We start from the raw sequence: 20394 nt of genomic DNA on the forward strand, positions 1-20394 counted from the left end.
ACCAGTTACTGTCAGGTTCTGCGCACTTAACAGCCAACCAATTAATCTGTGCACCCTATAGACACACCTTCTTTAGAAGGACGGGGATCAGCGTTCCTTTCCGCCCCGCCCGACATCCACCACACATATACACACACATATACACGCACACACACACGCACAAAAAATCGTTCATGCTTCCATGATCGACAGCCCAGCCCACTTTCACGGCGCACTGCGCAGCTTACATATACCATGACACAACCCACTCCATACACTCCCATGGGGCAATACAGCGAGTGAATATAAATTTTGCAGGAAACGCCGTGTAGCTGAAATGTGTCAAGTGTTACAAGGTTCCGCATGGGTGCGGGTAAAACAACCCCAAGGAGCCCATGAGCGGTTATTAATATGGGGGCTATTGCGGCGAGGAGTGAGGACGAGCGAGGACGTTGTCGTTCCCCCACCCACCCCGCTCACCTGGGCTTGGCACGCCTAAGAAAGTTCATGAGGAAATAAAAGGGGGGCCCGTCAGCACAACTAACAAACAGAAACCAAAGCCTCTGCAGTGCAACAACTACAAGGAAGTGCGGCTGTGGGCGTACGACACCTTTGCCATATACAACATTATTTACCCGCGCGTCATCAAAAACTCCACTCTGAAAACATATACATACGCATACATACATGCACAATACGCATTTCCCGTGCGGCTCATAAAGAAATACATGCATGTCATACATGCACAGATAATATGGACCTCACAACCCGGGTCTTAACGAACAACCCCCACAGCCCCAAACCCACGAAACCGTTCTCCCGCAACCCTTCACAACACCCCCTCACATCGCAGGCGGCGGGATCACACCTCCAAATCGCTCCGAAACCACCGCCGCCACCTCCCCATTAGTGCTGCCGTCGCCGCCGCTCTGCCCCGCAGCCGCGCCCCCTCCGGCAACCCCCCTCCCCACGCCCTCCGCCTCCCCCCTTCCCATGGTCACACCAGCCGCCGTACGAGCCGCCAAGAAGTCGCCAAACCCGTTGGGGAACCAGCGCCTCGCTGCGGCGGCGGTCGAGGGCCGCAGGTGCAGGGTTCGATCCCTCCCCATTTTAGCCTGGGCCCGCTGCTCCGCTTGGCGGTGCATGAGCTCGTCAGCCATGATGGCGACCTGCGGGTTAGGGCGGTGGGGCATTGGGAGGGGAAGCGATCAAGGGAGGGAAAGGGGTTGGAAGCAGCAAGGGAACAGAAAGCACAGCTTGGCGAATACTGTATGTATGAATGTATGCATGTATGTATGACCGGTACCGCGGTACGGACACCAACGTCCCATCATCGCAGCGGCGGCGGCACTCTCTCACATTCATCCTGGCGGCTGTAACGGCATCCGCAAAGCCGACGGGGTCGCTGCTCCGAATCCGTACGGGACTGCGGATCACTTCACAGCCCGCCGCCGCTGCCGACGCCAAAGACGACGACGGCGCCAACGAAGACGACGCCACGACGGCGTGGGCGGTATTACCGGGATGCGTGCCGTACTCGTGTGTGTGGGAGCACCGCCGGGCCATGGCGAAGGCATGCGGTCCGCCGCCGCCGCTGCTGCCGGCCCCGACGCTAGCCGCCTCCAGGCCTGACGGCGCCTCCCCGACAACAGACCGTAAGAAACCTGCCGCCGCTGCCGCCGCGGCGGCGGATGAGGCCTCATCACCACAGCCGCTGCTGCGGCTGCCGCGCCGGCTGTTGCTGGCCGCTGCAGCCGCGGTGGGCGACAGTACGGACCCGCCGGCGGTGCCCTCGCCGGAGGGCCCCGCGTGAACCATCAGCGGGCTGGAGAGGGACGCGCGCTGTGGGCGTACGACAGCCCGTACAGACACGGCGAGGAGAAAGCAAAGCGGGATTGCGTAAGGGATGGAAATCAGGAACACCAGGGGAAACGCAGTAATCAATCAAATGAGCAGCAATTGCCGAAAAGTCCGAAGCAGCAAACCGCGGAGGGTTGACAGCTGAGAGGGCCAGAGAGACGTCAGAGGCATCAAGGAAGTGCAAACTCCTGCACATGTTGTAAAAGCAGGCGCAAGGCGCGTCCTACGGTTGCCGTACAAGCCAACACGAGGCCACCTGGAGGTGGGGTCACCATGCCTCACATGTTGCAGTCTTTAATGTCTAACTTACGACTCGAGAATCGTACGTTTTGAATTGAGTTGCCGTACAAAGTGTACGATCGGACTCACTTCGCCGTGCGACCCTAAAGCAGCCGCGGGATAAGAATGTTCGCGAGGCGGCGGCAAGAGAAGAAGGAGGGCGAGTTTTAATGCGCTGAGGATGTGTGTACATAACACTGGGGAGTTTAAGATCCAAAGTACGACAGCGTGCGAGCACATCATCTCCCCACCAGTTTGTTGTTGCCCTTCGACATCCCGTTGGTTTGCACCATGATGCCGCCGCCGCCGCTGCTACTGCTACTGCCGTACATTCCTTGCGCAACGGAGAAACGCCGGACGCCGCTGCCGTACTGGCCCGCCACACCCGGTGCTGAAACTGCCGTACTCGCCATCGGCCGCCAGGGTGCGCGCGGTGTCTGAACCAGGCCGCCCGAATGGGGCTGAGAGGAAGAAGCCCAACGGCTCACGATGGACCCTCCTCCTCCTCCTCCTCCTCCCCCTCCTCCTCCGCCGCCGCCGCCGTCGCCACCGCCGGATCCGCCGCCGGGGTTCGGCTGAGCCGCTGTAGCCGATTGGGAGGATTGTGTGTATTGGCGTTGAGGGTGTAGCTGAGCATGATGCTGTTGCTGCGACGGCGGATGTGGTTGGAGTTGAGTTTGCTGAGTGAACTGCAGAAATGGTTGTTGGTGCTGGTGTTGGGTTGTATGGTGAACGAATGCGATAGCGGGCTCAGCACAACCTGGGAGGCCGGGCATGTGTTGTTGGTTTTGGTGATGATTATGAACCACGGGTCGCTGGGAACCGCGGGCGGAGGCGGAGGCGGAGACGAGCCGGCGAGTCGCGGCGCTGCCGAGAGAGCTCGCGGCGGCGGCGGCTGCCGCTGCGACGGCTGCGATGGCGCTAACGCTCACCGAAGAGATAGCGCCGCCGCCGGCGACTGCGGTGGAGGGACGGCGGGTGCCGGCGGGGGGGGGCGTCGACGGAGGTGAGACAGAGGCGGCTGGCGGCGGCGGGAGCAAACCAGCCTGGTGCTCGGAGGCCGTACAAGCCGGGACCTGCGGCCAAGCAACAGTTCGATGTGCGGACGCGCCGCCGCTGCCGTCACCGCCTGCACCAGCGACGTGTTGCACGATCACGTCGTTCAGTACGGCAGGATGATGCGAATGAAGCGCTCCACTGGGCGCCGTCGGCGGCCGCGCCCGGCCAGATGGAGAGTACGGCGAGGAAGTGCTGCCGGCGCCGCCGTACATACGATTGGACGACGCTTGGCCGAGAGAATGGGAGTGCGTGTTTTGTTGTACATGTGCACGGGCCCGTGGGGCGCCTTCACGTGATGGCGGGGGGGTCAGCCGCTCAGGCAGCAGCAGGGAATGCACATTGGGGTCAGCCAGCCGGTACGCCGCAGTGGCGAAGGCCATCACCACTTGCGCCTGCGCCTCCGCCTGGGCGAAAGCCGCCGACGCGGCGGCGGAACCGTCAGCGGAGACCTGCTGTTGCAGCACATCGTCGTGCGGACTCGCCCCGCCGCCAGTGGTTGCTCCCAAACTTGCGTCGCCGCGGTGGGACGGAGACGCCGGCCGTGACGCCGCTGCCGTTGACGCCGCCTCCAGAGCCCCACGTGTCAATGGTTGTTGCGGAGGGAGGCCGTTTTCCTCTGATGGCGAAGCTGTAGCGCCCGCGGCGGCGGCGGCGGCGGTGGCGGTGGCGGCCACGACGGCGGCACCGGTGGGTGACGAGCACGTTCGGCTTTGCCGCCGGAACGGGCTCCTAGCGGCGCGGGAGCCGCTGCCGGACCTCGGGCTGCCGCCGCCGCCGCCACCACTCGTACATGCCGGCAGTGACGGCGGCTCCGCTGGCGCTACGGCACGTCCCACTACACACACCGGAAGCTGTGTGGCGGCCAAGATCTGTGGGTCGATGGTAGGAGCCGCAAGCGGCGGCAGAGGCGGCGGCGGCGGGATCCGTGACCCATGGGTCGATCCCCTCACCCCGCCGACCGGCGAAGTGCTATTGGTGGTGGTTACAGCCAGGCCGCTGCCACCGCGTAGGTGCGTCGAATTGGGCGATGCGGCCGCCGCTGCCGCAGCGGCGGTGGCGAACGCGCTGAGCTCCGTGGTGTCAGCGGTGTCTGCGGCGTCGGCGACGCTCGTGGTTGTGCTGAACGTGCTGAGTCTAGGACTGTGATCGGACGCCAGGAAAGGCGGTATTGCTACTGCCGACGGACGCTGCCGCTGCCGTCTCTGCTGTTGCTGCTGCTGCTGCTGCGGCGGCTGGTGCTGTAGATGTTGCGATTCGTTGTTTAGCAGCCTGCAACAAAAACCCAAGTCTCATAATACCGCATGTATAAGGACGGACGGATGGCAAGGAGGGTGTCCGGCCTATGTTAGGGGTTCACCTTTCAGGTGCCTTACCTGGTGCGTCCTGTGACCACCTAAGGGAGGTTAAGGAGGACAGCAGCTTCGGCGCAGCTAGCCCCGCACCCGGCTGTACATATATAGCCCAAGCCTAACTCCGATGGCCTGAACAGGCAACAGTCATTCAGCTACGGCTACGGCTGTAGAAGCGAAGTTATGAAGATAAAGGTAAGGAAGCAGCGCACCCTTCGGGTCGCAATGACATTGTCGTGAAGGGGTTAGAGACGGGACAGTCCCCCGCCGCCGCCGCGGCAGCAGCTGCTGCACTACCAGCGCCCTCACAGTCACCGTCGCCGTCGCCCTCCCAGGCACTGTCCGTCATCACCCCGGCTGCCGCCAGAAGCTGCCCTGCCGCCGCCGCTGCGCCGGCTGACGTGGCCACTAGCATCTTCCGCTGCTGCGCCAAGTAACGTGATGCCTGCGACCGCCGCCGCCATTGCCACGTCAGTGTACGACATGAGCAATGGAGAAAAAAATGAATAAAAGGAAAAGGAAAATGTCTCAGTCGGGTGACGCAAGTAACGGGTCATAGAGATGAGGAGCAGAAATGTCAGTCAGCTTCACTTCCCCACCGAGCAGCCCACATTAACACACGCATGATTTCTTCAGACGTTCTTATCACAAGCATTATCCTTGCTGTCGTACCCCCCCAATACACCAAGGTAAAGGTACTTTGTAGAAGTTCTCGAGTAAAACCCTCCGTCGAAATCATGGCTTATAGCGAAGCAGAGGGCAGAATGAGGGAACCGGAAGGAGCTGCCGCGCGAAGGAGAGAATCTTAAGAGCGCGGGGTGTACGGACAGCTCGTACATGGCCATTGTACGACAAATTATTCACCCAGTACCTACTTATCGTGACACAATACGACACGACACGACACGACAAGATACGACGAGAGCGAATGGGAACGACGGGCAATTGGGCGGTTTGGCACGAAAGCCGGTGTCGTACCTTTACCGTACAGTGTACTATTCCAAGGTACTCCATTACACGTTTGTGGGCCCTAAGAAAATGTCAAATGGTATACAGCACATGATGGACTGTCGTACACCATGTCGTACCATGTCGTGCATGTACTCTTCGTACATCAGCACCGCGCCGTCACCGCCTTCTCGGCCGCCCCCAGGCGAATGCTGTCCGACGAGGGCCTCGGCGCTCAGAGCCACAGCCGGAGGGGAACGGCCTCGGAGCTGCCCGTCCGCGTGTGTATGTATGTATGTGTGCGTCGTTGCATATTTGCAGCCAAGCGGATGGGGGAAGGCAGGGGCCGGTTGGGGAATCTTCAGTGTTGTCCTGATGACCATTAAAACTATCTGATAAATTAAATGAACAATACTTTATAATTATGTTAAAGATATTCTGACGTTTTTTTTAGTTTTGAGCGAATGAGCAAGGGCTGGCAGGTTGCCCATTAATTCGCCGCGTTAGTGAGGGCGTGTGCGTGATAACTGGGAAGGGGCCCATGACGGGAAGCTAAGGTCGGGTCAGGTCCGGAGCCCCGGAAAGCAGCAGCAGCCCGCAGCTCCATCCCACGCCAACCCCACGACGACAAAAACCTTTGCCACCTGCACGGATTGATTTCCGTCACGACCATCTCCCCGTACAGTACGGCGACTGTTACTCGTACGGCTCCGCCGCCATTGCTCCAGAGTAGCTGCGTCGGGCCGCGGTACACCGCTGTGAAAGTAGTCCGCAAGCGGGGAGCGAACACCTGTACGATGTGCATGTGTCGTACATGTCGTAATTATCGGATTAAGTAGACAACACCATGACATCACCACACTGTACCGCCGTGCCGAGGACGTGTGAGCTACCGTGGTTTGCTTAAGACTGGCATTGAAAGAGGAGAAGTTAAAAATGTTGAAATACGTAAGCAACCCTAAACAGTCAATATCGCATACCTGCATTATCTAAAATTATTTGTTGGGGCTGAAGTTGAAAATCACCCACGCTCCAGTACGGAATTAACAGACCAACCAACCAACCAACCAACCAACCTGACACGTCTATCCGATTGTACTGAGGTATCTTGAACGCCGTGTCGCGACGGCCGTCCGACGAGGGCGACGGCGACGGCATGCGGGAAGGATGACTGTACGGCGCTGACTTGTACGGCCCTGGCTGCGTCACAGGTGCCGTGATAGTGGCGGCGGCGGATGTGGATCGCGCGGGGAACGTGAGAATTGTAGGTGTGGCCAGATTCGTCCCCGCCGCCGCCGCCGACGCCAACGTTGCTGTATTACTTCCCGAAGTATATGGTCTGTAAGCTACGCCGTGATACGCTGCCGTCGTTGGCGGCGGTGCTGCCGCCAGCGTTGCAGCGCGCGACACCGCCGTTGGCGCCGCAGCCGTCGTTGGCGGTGGCAGCCGCGGATCTGGTTTGGGTCCAACATCGTACGGAGAAGATCTGCTGGTTCCGGAGCTGGATCCAGGAGGCTGGGGCCCTCCCTCAATCTCCAAAGGAAGCACACTTTGCTGCTGCTGTGGCTGCGGTGCTGGTCGTGGTGGTGGTGGTGGTGGCAGTGCAAAGGGGTGTGGCGGCGGCTGCGGTGACGGCGTTTGCGGGTACGGCGGTGACGGGTGCGGCGGCTGCGGGGGTGGCGGCGATGGTGATGGTGGCTGCGGCTGCCGCTTCAAAGTGCGAAACTTCTCTAGCAGCCGGGTGAAGGCGGCTTCGGAGCTTTCCAGAGCTTGAACGTCTTGAAGAAGGGTCTGGCATAGCAGCAGCAACAGCAGCAGCAGCAACAGCAGTAGCAGTAGCAGTAGCAGTAGAAACGTTGTTACATAAACAGGTATCGCCGTTTCAGCAGTGGCATTGACAAAAGCAGCAGCAGCAGCAGAATTAGGAGGATTAGTTCCCGGCGGCCGGGACGGGACAGGAGCAGAGGAGAGTAGAAGAGTACACCACCGCAGGGCGCGACCCCCTCACCGCCAGCAGCTCCTGGCACAGGACGGCCTCCGGGCCCCGGGACCAAGCATCCGCCAGGTCAAACAGAGAGTTGGAAAAGTGCTTGAAATCCATGTAGGGGAGTCCTTCATTGTCGTCCAACCAGTCCTCGGATGGGTCGTATTCGGGATCCGCTCGGATCCCGAAACGCGGCAGTAATACCTGCGGGGAGGTACAGGAGGTACGGAAGCTGCTGGGGGCGGTGCTACGACGGCTTTTTCAATGTCGTACCCTACCCTACCCTACCCCAACACGCCATCACTCCTCACCACCGCGTTGACCACCCAGAACACCAACACCTGCGTCATCCCTAAAACCGCACTCACGCAATTTCCCCTAACACCCACCCGGCACATGGAAAGCCCCCCACCACCCCAAAACAGTTTCAACGCCACCATTCCGTACCCGGCACGTCCGCCCGGCCCAAAACACACATACTTGGATATACATGCACATATACATACATACATACATAAATACATACATACACTCCCAGATAAAATCCGTCAACACCCCTTTGATAGACCCACCCAGGTAATTACCACCACCATGGCGGAGTAGATGGGCTCGTCCAGTACGGCAACTTGAAGGCCGACGGGACCTCCTAAAAAACCGTTGCTGTTAGTGCTGGCGGCCCCCCCGACGGCGGCGGCTGCGTCCTCCCCAACCAGCAGTTGAGCAGATGAACTGGCGGGCGCTGTACGACTGCCAACAGACAAGCCAGAAACTCCGGAGGGCTCTTCGACCCCGGACCCGCTTTGTGCGCCCGAGTTACGGAGGTGCTCCTCCTGCATCTCCTGCTCGTCCTGCGCCTCTTCACCATCCCCCGGGGGCTGGTAACAGCCTCCGAGTGCCTCTGCCGCCATCCCCTGCCCTTCTGACCCCTGCTGGTGCTGGGGAAGAGGGAGACGCGGGTCGCCACCTCTCTCATCCCCCTCCGCCACCGCCGAGCCGGCCGCCGCTGTCACCCCGCCGTCGTCACGCCGGCGGTGAGATGTGTCAACCGCTTCCGCCGCTTCCGTTTCCGCCGGAAGAACCGACCCATCCACTACCCCGCCGGCTTCCAATTGACGGTCATCGACATCCTCGACGCCCTGATACGGCGAAGCCGGCGGCAGCGGCGGCGGTGGCGGCGCCGCCGCTGCCACTACCGCAATCACGTTCGTCTGCACCTTTGGCAGCCACTTCCACCAGTTCCGTATCGCCTCAACGACCCCCGGGTCGGTTCGGTTGGCGGCGCGGCGGCGCAGCGCCTCCTCATTATGGCAGCCGCTGTCGCCCTGTTGGCAGTAGTTGATGGCGGTAAGGTCTCGGAGCTGGTCAACTACCAGAGCTACCTGTAACTCCCCGGGGAGCACCTGAGGGGATGTTAGTTTGTGAAAGTCGGTTAATTGTCGGTTCACTGGTTCGTAGAGAGGTGGGCCCAACCTCATCTGACCGCCATGTTTACAATCCCCCACATTAGGGTCGCCCGGATCAGCACCCGCTCATCCCCAGGGGGGGGGAGGGCCCCAGGGGGGTATCAGATGCAAATGGTGATGGGGTTGGGAGGTGGGGGTGTACGTGGATCCAAACCAAACCTCCGAGTCCAAACCCGCAGCTTCATGACCCCCCCAGCTTCGTCCGGCCACCGGAGCTCACCATAGCCCCAACATAGTCCTCTTTCCTCCGCTTCCCCCCACAATTCGACAGGATAGGAGGTTAGAGTCACGGGTCACACACACGCACCAGATCCGAGGTCTCGTGAGTCTGTCGACGGAAGGTCTGCTGTTCCTGACCAGCCGAGTTGGTAACCCTGGTGTACGGCAGGTAGGGGTAGTACGGCCGTGAACCTTGCGGGTGTCGGAGCAATATGTCCTATGTAAGACCCTCATCTGCCACCTCACATGATACCTTCCATGCGCTAACCTCATTCTGTCATGTGAGCAAGACGTATCATGGTTCATGGACCATTGTCACAGAAACCCTGTTTCATCCCATCTCCCGTGCACTCCTGCTTAAGGCCTAGAAGATGAAGGGGAAGCCCGAGATGTGCGATACCGCGGTGTTGGGCGGTGTCGGGTCTCGGGTGTCAGCGGCTTCTAGCGCTCTGGATGAAACGGAGCTTATACCACCACCATGGGAGCTGGGTCTAAGGTTTTGGGGGAAGTCCCAACCGATACGGTTATCAGTAAATATATTTATAGGATTTTTAATCAGGTGCGTAGTTCTGGGCCTGCGCGCACATGTTGGGCAGGTAGCGACCTGGACCATCGCAGGTGGACATGGCTGGCCGGAAGGCACGCACCTAGAAGCTGCGGTAATGACATTGGATGCGCGCGACCAGAAACCTTTAGCAATAAGGATAGCCGCTGATGCTAGCCCCCGCCGACGAGGAGCAGGCAGTGCCTGGACCGCGTCCTCAGCTTGCGCCCGCCGTTTGCTGTCATTTTCATCATCGTCAAGAAGGATTTGAGGTGACATGGTTAGAAACTACTACAGCCAAGGCACAGATTGAAAGAACATGTTCGCCTATGAGCGTGACGCAGCGATGCGGTGCAAAACTGCGGGCAAATGCTTATCAAAGATAGTGGGCTAAGTATAAAGTATAGATAGCGACCTCAATACAGGAAGATAAGTGCTAAGATGTAGTAAGGAGTGGCAACAGTGCTGACAATACGTTGAGCTTCTGGCCGAGTCAGTGTGCTGTACTGCGGAGGTTACGGAGAGAGTCTAAGAGTTTGCCCATAACTGTGCCGATGTGCGATCCAATGGTAAAATGTAAGACTCCCTGGCTGAAGCAGGGTTCCTGCTCCTGGAGCCCTATCCTTAATAGCCTTGGTTCCGATAGGAAAGAAGTGATGCACTTTCTGCAAATACCAAGCCATTATACCTATACTGAAATGAAAGGAATGGTTATGTTTTGTGCCTCGTGTCCTATCTCTGGCTAGACGGGGCGTCGAAAGCGGCTGGTTAAACCAACTGTGTAGGGCAAAATGTCAATGTCCGCCAATAACGCATCCGTTGAGGCAATTTGATATAAAACGCTTATGGCATTGTATTTTCCGGAGATTGGATGCTGCTTTTTCGTTTGGCTTAGAAGGATGTTCATGTTCATGTTCATGGTCGGAACTGCGTCTGACTACGTGATTAGCGACACACTGCTATTTGATTTAGTGAGGATGCACTGGCAGATTATTATAACTCGTAGATGCTTGAGGGGGCGCCCATCGTAGTAAGCTGCTCACAAACATCATACCGGTATGCTTCGACACCTTGTGCACATATCGGTTCAGCAATTGCTTGCTCTTCATCAATCTGATGCATGTTGGTTTCATGGCATTGAAGTCATGTAAGTCACTTCACTTGTCACGTCTGCATTGTTGGGGCCGTGCTGGGCCGTGTCTGTACGATTTGTTACAGCTGCTCCTTGGGACATTGGACTGCCGCCCAAGCGCGTGTCCAACACTGTATTGGTTCCCCGCATTGGTTCACGAAACTCACGTGGAGTATTGTTCAGCCAGCAGCCATTGTCGTGCGTGGTTGCTTGCTCCTGCAACCCCAGGCAACAGTTGGCACGGCGGCGCGCACGATGCCATCCAACGCCATTGGCTCCGTACCACTACGACCAAGGGAACCGCATTGTGGCGCGGCGGGACTAATCCTGACAACATTTGAAACCCCAATTTTGCATGCAACAAAGCAAAAAAAAACACAAACACGCAAACATGCATCTGCCGTACCATATCGCCTTCCGGTCAACCCCCTGGGGGCCACGGTGCCACAACATTGCATAGGTATAAGCAAGCATCACACATCCGCTCCTCGTGCCTATGCCGTACACGTTCGTCCCACCGCGTCGCCATTACCGTACGGAAAATACAATTTACAGTGCTTGTAGCGGCCACCAGCAAGAGCCTTTAACCAGGGGCCAACCAACCAGCCAACCACCCACCCACCCGACCAACCAACCAGCCAACCAACCAGCCAGTCAACCAACCAGCTAGTCAACCAACCAACCAGCCAGCCAACCAACCAGTCAATCAACCAGCCAGTCAACCAACCAACCAGTCAACCAACCAGCCAGTCAACCAACCAGCCAGTCAACCAACCAGGAGTCAACAAGGCAGCCAGCCAGCCCATGGGCCAACCAGTCCACAGACCTTAGACAACTAGGCAAATGGCCGAATGTCCCCAACAGGAAGTTGCCAAGAATTGAAATATCATATCCGACCTGAAAGGAAAAAAGGCAAGACATTGGTTACTCCTGCCACTACAGCTCTTGCAGCTCGCGGTTCTGTACAGTTCCGGCTCTCACCCACAACTTGATGGGTTCTAGCTAAGCCGCCAACCTGCCTCCGATCCGCCATGGACGCAGTCGAGCAAAGTAGTTTAGTAGATAGCCAGGTAGCCATTCAGCTAGGGCCCTAGCTCGGGTTCAGGTGGTCTGAAACGGCCGATGAGACCCGCAGTAACCCAGGAAGCGTTAGACATCCCCTGTTGCAAAATACCCATCTTGTCCCCCCATCTAGCTCATATCCGCCAAGTGACAACACAGCCCCATGCGCGAGGACGCTCACTCACAAGCACGGTCCTGAAAGGTGGGCGACGTCCGTCCGGTCACGAACCGAGTTTCACATCCTCACTTACAAGGTACAAGAAGTTCCACACACACGTGCGGGGGTGTCCGTAAAAGCCGGGGGGCCATGGACGTTGTATTGGCATTGATGCGGGTACGCGGGAGGCCTCATCATCGTCCTCCCACGTCCTTACATCCTTACTTGCTTCATTGTTTCATTGCACCAGGTCCTTTTCACACGCCTCTTGACCTCTCGCCAACCTGCCAGCCAGTACGGAACGGCACCTGTACGGCCTGGCCCCTATACGATGCCCGTAACTTTGCAAAGCCCAAGCTCCAAGGATGGGAAATACCCCCCGGGGGCAGCACGCGGGTCGCCCATACATGCCAGCAAGTGCCCACGGCACATGTGAAAAAGGACGTCTTGAAGGACCCCCGTTGCTTTTCTGTCACTTGAAGTGTGACACACGCATGAAGGCGAATTCGAAGAGAGCAGCACGACAACGATTTCCTTGTAGAAAAGACCAAGACGTGGTCACACCGCACTATGCCCGTTGGGGAGTGTGGCGGCGTATGGCGCCTGGCGGCGGTGGTGTCAATGTTGCCATCCTCAGCTTGAGGACTGACTGTCCAAGCTGTTTCAGAGTACGGTATGTACGGCGATTAGTAAAGTAACATAGATTGGAGTGTAGAAAGCGTGTGGAGGACTGAAGGCGGATGCGCCGGCGTGTGTGCCTCGGCTTGCTCCCGGGAGGCGCGGTGAAACCCCGGCTTCCTGCAACTCCCAACCGTAAGGAAAAACACACCAAGATAAATCCACCTCACGAAAACTGAAAAACGTATTTGACTTAGGCGCACAAGATGGTTATGCAATTATGTAAAATCCAGGCAATTCTTCAGTAGCTGTGTTAGCTTAGATGTAGCCAAGGGGGACACGAAAGGTAAGCACACAGCAAGAGAGGTGAAGCAAGTCACACTGCCGATCGCGTGGCGACCTTTCCAAACGCCTCATTAGTTCATTCACGTACACCGACCCCTGCGGGCCTTTCCTTCGGGCCTAGATACATTGTCGGGGTCAGGTCGGGGTGCGAGATCCCGTACCACCGGTTACCTGCTGGCGGGTTCTGGCGTAACCATCCAACCATTCATACATTCATTCGTTCATTCACTCACAATTTCATATAATTTTGTAAGGCCGCGCGAGATGAAAAAAGGCACAAGTACGGTTCAGATGCGACGACAGAAAACACATTATAAACACAGAAATTAAGCGCCTCCAGCTCTTAGATTTTTTGATTTTTAGGAAGTTTTGCGATCTTCGCCCGTATCACTGAAATCCAAATAAAAACGAGAAGCCCAAAATATAAATTTGAAAACTCGAAACCCAAGATCCAAAAAGGATATCATCACGGCACGTTCCAGCACATGCACCAGCCCAGCAAGGAGCAAGCCGTGCTTCGTAGTCCGCCGGTGTAGTAGCGAAGAGTGGTGGAGGTACAATTGGCCGAGGGCGGGCTCAGACCTGTCGCGGTGGTTGGTTGGCGACTCTGTCCTCCACCTGCAGTGGTGTAAGCGGAGCCGACCCAGGCGCCCACCACCTCCCCGGTAGTGGGCCCACCTTGCTCGGGTGGCACCTGGGAAGACGCCAGGGAGGGGGGGGAGGGCGGCGGCGCGGTAGCGGCGGCCGTGGTGGCGACGTTTTAGAGTGTTACTAGGCATGGTGGTTGCAGTGGTTGTGGCTATGGTGGTTTTGGTTGCTATAATAGTTGGCGTGGATGGTTACGAGGATGCCGCCCTTACCGTGGGTAAGGGATCTGTAATGAATACGGCAAGTTGTGACAAAGCCAATTACCGTACTGTACGGCCGGCGTGTCGTGCAACCTTTCGAAGGATGCTTGGCTGGAACTCCGTGGGGGATGTAAAATGTATACGTTACGGTCCCTTAGGCGGCGACTTGGGAGAATTCGGAGAGCATTGGACAAACAGCGCGCAGTGGCTCCCAGGACACAGGTCCGGTCCTAATCTTATCAGGGAATGGTTCAGAGAACAGGGATACCCCAAAATATTGCTTTTATGTTCAAACCCCTCCACACCCAACACACGATCACCTGCTGTAGCAAGGCCCCCCAGGCCGCCTCCAGGTCCCCCCCGGTGAGGTTGTAGCCTGGCTGCGAGCTGGCACCGAGCATAAGGCCCAGTTGGTTACATGACGACGCACAGCCCGTCGCCCTGGCTGCGCGCCGGAGCATCAGCAGCTGCCGGGCAGTGCTTGCGCTGCCGCTGCCGCCAAGTCGTACGGCAACGGCATTACCCAATATGGCAGCTCCGTCGGTTGCCGTACCATTGCCAGATGAAACTAGCGTGGCCATGAAAGCATCCAGGCCACGTGCACCCGGGGGCAATGCTGCGGCGGTGAAACACATTCCAAGCCGATCGCCGCTGCTGTCGTTACTACTGCTGTTACTGCCGCCACCATCAACGGAGTTGAGTGGTGGTATCCGTACGGCTGTGTAGGCGACGGTCCAGTTTCGGAGCTGGGGTGCCCCAATGGGCCAGGGGCCTGGTCCGTACGGAGCTGAGCTTGTGGCATTGTACAGCCGTAGGACCCCGTCCGCCCCTGGCAGTAGGCTGGCCTGCTTGTTGGTGACGGGGAGTGACGGGGAGTGACGGGGAGTGACGGGGAGTGACGGGGAGTGACGGGGAGTGACGGGGAGGACAGGACCCGCCGACCGATCGATAAAGGGGGGGACCAGAGCGGTGGCACGTTATTTACCGTACATGTGTACGAGGGAGTTAAGGACCCGGTGGGTAATGGGAATAATGCAGTGTGATGTATAATACGGTGGTAGCATTGAGACAGTGATATAAATTTTACCATCAATAATCCGTTCATCGTTCGCCGCCGCGGCCGACACCGTTTACTTATCGCCGCAATGTCGCTTTCGAGAGATGTCAAGTAGGTAGGATTCCTTCGCAGTGTTGAGAAGGCCCACTGCGGCTGAGGGGACCACTGACAGCGTCCGTCCTCCCTCCCTCCCGCCAACCTCAGGACTACACTGCCTCCCTGCCTGTCAGCATGTCTGTCTCTTTGCCTGCAACACCACCCAACAACCCCACTCGCGCAGCAGTCCACACACCCACACCCGCCTGGAACGTGGCAACCCGTAAGGCACCATCTTCGGTAGTGAAGGCGGTAATGCCGGGTGACTTGCCCCCCCGTGCCGAGGGCAGGAAGGCCAGGGACAGTCGGTCTGCGGGGGACAGGGAGGGAGAGGGCCGAGGGTGAAACCAAAAAGGGAATTTTCGGGTTTTAGCGGGTTTAGGGGTTTCCTGACTCACGGTGTTCGTGGCGTACGACCTTGAGCAAGGATATAAATGGATCCCCGGACGCCGTACACAGTACGGGACGCAACGGACGTGGCGACAATGGAAAGAAGTGGAACAATTACTTGCAAGGATTGAGGTGGAACCTTAGAAGATATACCCGGATACACGTATATTTCCGACCCGGCGAACCACAATCAACCAATACGCGTATGTATGTATGTATGTGTTTTACTTCTGGGGATTCGACTTTTAATAACCTTTAACCTTCCTAATGGCGCCCACCTGCATCCGGCGCCTCCAGCAACATGTGGTACGACCCTCGAACAGCTCCCGAGTTCGGGTACGATTGGGCGCACTGGCTGGCGGCGGGTGCTGGTGACGGAGGCGGTAAGGAGCTGGCCGCCGGTGAGGGGATAACGGCTGCCGGACTCCAATGAAGCGTCATGCCCTCCCCTAGCTCCAAGGCGCAGTCGTAGCCCCGGCTGGAGGGAAGGCAGCCGTCCGGCGTCAGAGGCGGCGGTGACGGCTGTGATGGCGGCGACTGCAACTTCGCTGGCGGCTGTGCGGGCAACAGGTTTAATGGCAGCGGGGTCGGCGGCAGCGGCAGCGGCAGCGGCGGTGGTGGTGGCGGTGGTGGCGGCAGCGGTGGAGGTTCGGTAGGCGGAGATGCGGGCGACAGTCCTGCGGGCATCATTGTGGGCGGCTGCAACAGCAGGAGCCGGAGGGAACAGGTACGGCAGTCCGTGCTTGTACGGCGATGTACGCGAGGGTGGGGGATAAGGGCTGAGACTACTACTACTACCTGGTGCATGTGGAGGATGTGCGCTTTGGGCCTTATCAGCCGTAAAACTCCTGAACAGGACACGGTTTGGGCTGTACCAGCCTCCTCAACAAGATGCGCCTCCTTGGCTGTATGCCATCAAAACGCCATATGCTATTGGTAAAGTGGCGGTGTCCTGGACAAGACACACTTCCACAGCACCCGCGCCACCAAGCAAACCACTTAATGGGTTGTAAGCTGTGTTTGCGTGTTTGAAGGGGGCTTAGGAAATGACAAATCGAGGGTTGGGGCTTTTCGTTACGAAAGACACCTATAAACGGCTTCAAATCGTTCGTGAAGGTGCAGAATGAGACAGAGCCTTTCTAGGCACCCTTGTAAGAAGGGACTGTCGTATGTCTCGCTGTGCGGCTGTGTTGCAAATTATCTCATCTGCAGGTGTACGGCTCGTCTATAGACGTTGCAAGCTCTGGCATTCTGAATGCGGCATTCCAGCAACTCCGCTGCCATTAAAGTGATCAGTGGCAAGGCCGCGAACAGGGACAAGCGGACACACCGGTCAGGTAGTCGTACACTTACGTACGGAGGTATCGCCGGTTGGGCGTTTGGAAGAACCGTCGGCGAAGGTGGCTGCAGGCGTGCCGGTTTCGATGGCGGCAGGTTTGGCGGTCGCAGCGATGGCAACGGTGGCGGCGGCTTGGGTGAGGGCAGTGGCGACGGCGGCGGAGGCGGCGGAGGTAATCGAGGTCTACGCAGAGGTGGCGGTTGGGGTGGCGGCGGTGGTGGCGGTGGACGACTTGGTTGCTGCGGCTTGGGTGACGGCGGTGGCGATAGCTTGGGGGAATACGGCACCTTCGGCCGCGGCGGCGGCGGTGGCCGTGGCGGCGGCGGTAGCGCCGGCGTCAACGGCTCCGTCCTTGTCACGGTCACTGACAGCTGCACACATAGGAACATAAGGCTCTGCTGGCAAGTGGCGGCGACGGAGGTCTGCGTCACGACAATCGCCAGTGGATCCACTCGTACGGCACCGCAGCCGCCCTGTCCGGCACCTGGGGCCCCTGACGCCCAGAAGTTCCAGGGCCGGCCGCTGTAGTTGCCAAAATAGAACATGGCGGCGGATATGGAGCTGTACAGCCGGTTGACGACGCCCACCTCCAGCGCCGCCGAGATGTCGTACCATTCCGCCAGCGACGCCACGTGCGCACCACCGCCAAGCGTACGGCAATGTGTATCGGCGTCGCGTAGCGGCACGCGGGTGCTGAAGAAGGTCCAGATGCGGTTGTCCCAGCGCTCGCGGACGGCTTCCAGGTTTGGGGGAGGGAAGGGGAGTCCAGAGGGAGGGGGTAGCGGCCAATGGAAAGAAGGGGAGTCCAAAGGGAGGGGGTAGCGGCCAATCGAAATAAGATTCGGAGTATGGGGCACCGGGACCGGCAATATCCCGAATAGCCCCACCGCGCACCCCCCGAGGTCCCCCCCAGGGGGTAAGGGAGGTCCGGGAGGCACTGACAGAATATGACGGTGCATGTGCAGCGACCCTTTTTCACAATCTGTGCATGGCAAACGTGAATCGGGCTCTTTATTGCTCAGTATCGGCCTCAAGACACCCTCAAGAGGCACCGTTGACCGTTAGGACCCCGCGGCTGTTCACCTTCGCAAGGACGCAACGGCGACAAGACGTCATGCCACGTCACGCGGCTGTTGCACTGATAATGTATGCGTGAACGGGAGAACAGCCGCTGTTTCCCCCCCCCCCACACACACACAAGTGGGCAACGCCGAAACCGGCGTGTTACGTGCACAACCCAGTGGCTGCCACATCAGTAGCTGTAGCAGCAGTAATAGCAGTAGCAACAACGGGATAGGCGTACCTGGGTTGGGGATTACGGGCGGCCGCGGTGGCGGTGGCGGCGGGCTGGGCGGCGGCGGCGGCGGCGGATCCAGGACAAAGTACGGCCCACTGCACATGTAGTACAGCGTCTGTGTACAGTTCACCGACGGCGCTGTCTTGACCACCCTCACCGTGGCTGCGTCAAGCTGTACGGCACCGCATGTACGACGGCCACTATCGTTGGCGGCCCAAGCATTCCACGGCCGCCCGCCATTATCGCCAAAGTTGTACAACGCTACCAGCATACCTACCAGGATGTCCCCCAGCTGTGCGCCGGTATGCATGTCGTCGACGGCTCGGGCCCACTCCGACTGAGTGACGAGGCGGGAGCCCAGGGCCTCGCAATTGGCGCTGGCTTGGTTAAAGGTGACGCGGGTGGGGAAGAACGCCAGCTGGTGCGTGCCGATCCAGTTATCTACACTAGCTGCGAAGAACACGAGGCGACGGCGGAAGAAGGTGCGGTGTGTGCGTGTACGGCATTAACGGCCGCGGAAGACGGACCACCGGTGCGAACTGTACCGTAACAAGAATAATTCCGCGTTTTGTGTCGACGCACGTAATGCCATATGTATCAGTATCGCCAGAATGCGTGACCAGTACGTATTTAGGGTTTATATACGTGCCAAGACTCAAGTACAGGTGGGGTGTGTTTCTATTGTACCCGTCCGAGCTGTTTGCGGGAAGGAAAAAAATATTATTTGCGGGCTATTATTATTATTCCCACATATGGCTTGTATGGTGTGATGTCCCGCCTTCTACCCGCACCAATGCCGTGGTACCAACCTAGCGGCACGACGGGCACCATGGCTTGCAGAGCGCGGGCGGACGGCACTGCCGTACGAATTGCGGTACACGCGTCGGCCTCGCAGTTTGGATCCAGCGGCAGCGACGCGGTGGCCCCCCACAGCTGCTGCTCCTCCTGGCTATCTGGTGTGGTAGTAGGTCCCCAGCCGCTGGTGACCCGGAATAGCACCAGCTTACCTGTGGCTAGTTCAGGCAACGTCTGATGCGCGAAAGCCTCTCCATCTCCATCTCCAGCCAAGGGGGAGGCTAAAGGAGCGACATCCCTTGGAAGTATATAATCAGTCACAAGCACAATGAAGGGTTCCACGCACCCATCGAACTTAAGGTTTTGCACCGATCCGTTTGCAATGCATTTGAGACAGTGCTGATGCATATATATGCGGGCGTTGCAGAGCCCAATTCGGAGCCAAACACGGCACCTAAGCACAAGGGCAGGAAAACCCATTTCGGACGCAGCCGAACCTGCTGCCGTTTTCTTTGCGCTGTCCAGGAAACCCCCAACGTCCTGTGTGGCTAGCCGTGTGTTCAGCCAGCCAGCTCACTTACCGGAAGCGTTGCAGGGCGCCTCGTAGGTCAAGGTCACTGCGCGAGACGCTTCCACGTGTGTGTAGCGATTGGGGCTGTGCAGGACGACGGTTGTTTCGGAGGAACCCGAGGTTGGGGATAGGAGGTAAGTGCCGAGGCAAGGTAGGTAATTGAGGACGCTAGCTGGAGGGGAGACTACACGGCCATGGAGAAATAATGAAGGAGCAGAAAACGGTGAAGGGACGTCGTGCGGCGGAACCAGCCAAGCCAGCCAGGCCCCGCCTAGTCTGGATCCAATCCCACCCACGCACCATTCTGGATGTCCGCCGTCAAAGCGTCCTTGACTGGCGGTTACCAGAGCATGTCGCGGGGTGGCGAACGTAATCTGACAGTGATCGGGTTGGGTACGTGAGTTATAGGGTGAGTGTTCGAATCTGGAACTCACTGGATTTATGCAATCAGCCGTGCGGTATGCTGGTTCCCGTGCCGCTGCCGCTTGGGTGCGTCTGCGGTGACTGCTCATAATACGACATCCTGGCCAGTGTCAGGCCCGGATCGATATGTAATAACAAACAACACATGTTATGTACGACATGAGGTGCCGTGATGAAGAAGGGGGCCCTTGGGGGTCGACAAGGCATGTGGCAATTTTCCGAGCGAGTGGAGCGAGTGGAGCACAAAAACAGCAGCGGAGAAGCCAGCAAACAGCAGAAGGTGGGAGAAGCAAACGCAAGCAAAAACACAGAAATAAGGAAGCGCTGAATTACACAGTTGTTTAAAGCTTCAGGAGTTGTTTCGCCCCTCACTTCCCTTCAGGGCTCAGGGCCTTTCGCAATCATGTCCATATCGACTAGTGCAGCATGTGACCTTTTACGGGAGAACATGCCTTATGAGTTCTTCCGTACAGCCCGTACAGCCGGCCTCACACGCCGTAAGAAGGTTCGTAAGCCGTGTTGAGGGAATTCATTGGGCTCGTGTATGCTTCACTGAGGATCTCAGAATTGTAGCTCTCGT

At 58.2% G+C, this 20394-nt stretch overlaps 2 protein-coding genes across 2 annotated transcripts; both read right to left on the reverse strand.

Annotated features, from left to right (window-relative positions):
• Nucleotides 1–357: 357 nt before the first annotated feature.
• On the reverse strand, nt 358–9963 carry VOLCADRAFT_107931 (uncharacterized protein; the record flags this gene model as incomplete). The annotated part of the gene is made up of 15 exons (XM_002958004.1): nt 358–1148; nt 1339–1821; nt 2209–2293; nt 2607–2878; nt 3051–4046; nt 4128–4267; nt 4551–4570; nt 4739–4971; nt 5615–5743; nt 6119–6264; nt 6551–6674; nt 7483–7662; nt 8031–8858; nt 9229–9295; nt 9788–9963. 15 exons carry the CDS (start codon nt 9961–9963, stop codon nt 822–824), a joined length of 4206 nt encoding a protein of 1401 aa, XP_002958050.1. The 3' UTR covers nt 358–821.
• Nucleotides 9964–13464: 3501 nt separating this feature from the next.
• On the reverse strand, nt 13465–19765 carry VOLCADRAFT_119823 (uncharacterized protein; the record flags this gene model as incomplete). The annotated part of the gene is made up of 11 exons (XM_002958005.1): nt 13465–13580; nt 13617–13692; nt 14167–14691; nt 15200–15309; nt 15668–16088; nt 16743–16967; nt 17016–17464; nt 18032–18475; nt 18817–19083; nt 19402–19475; nt 19692–19765. Coding segments are annotated over 11 exons (2781 nt in total), but the record flags the coding sequence as incomplete, so codon positions are not given.
• Between the last annotated feature and the right edge of the window lie 629 nt (nt 19766–20394).

Source organism: Volvox carteri (genome assembly GCF_000143455.1).
Source record: "Volvox carteri f. nagariensis unplaced genomic scaffold VOLCAscaffold_84, whole genome shotgun sequence".
In the NCBI taxonomy this organism is placed as follows: Eukaryota; Viridiplantae; Chlorophyta; class Chlorophyceae; order Chlamydomonadales; family Volvocaceae; genus Volvox; species Volvox carteri.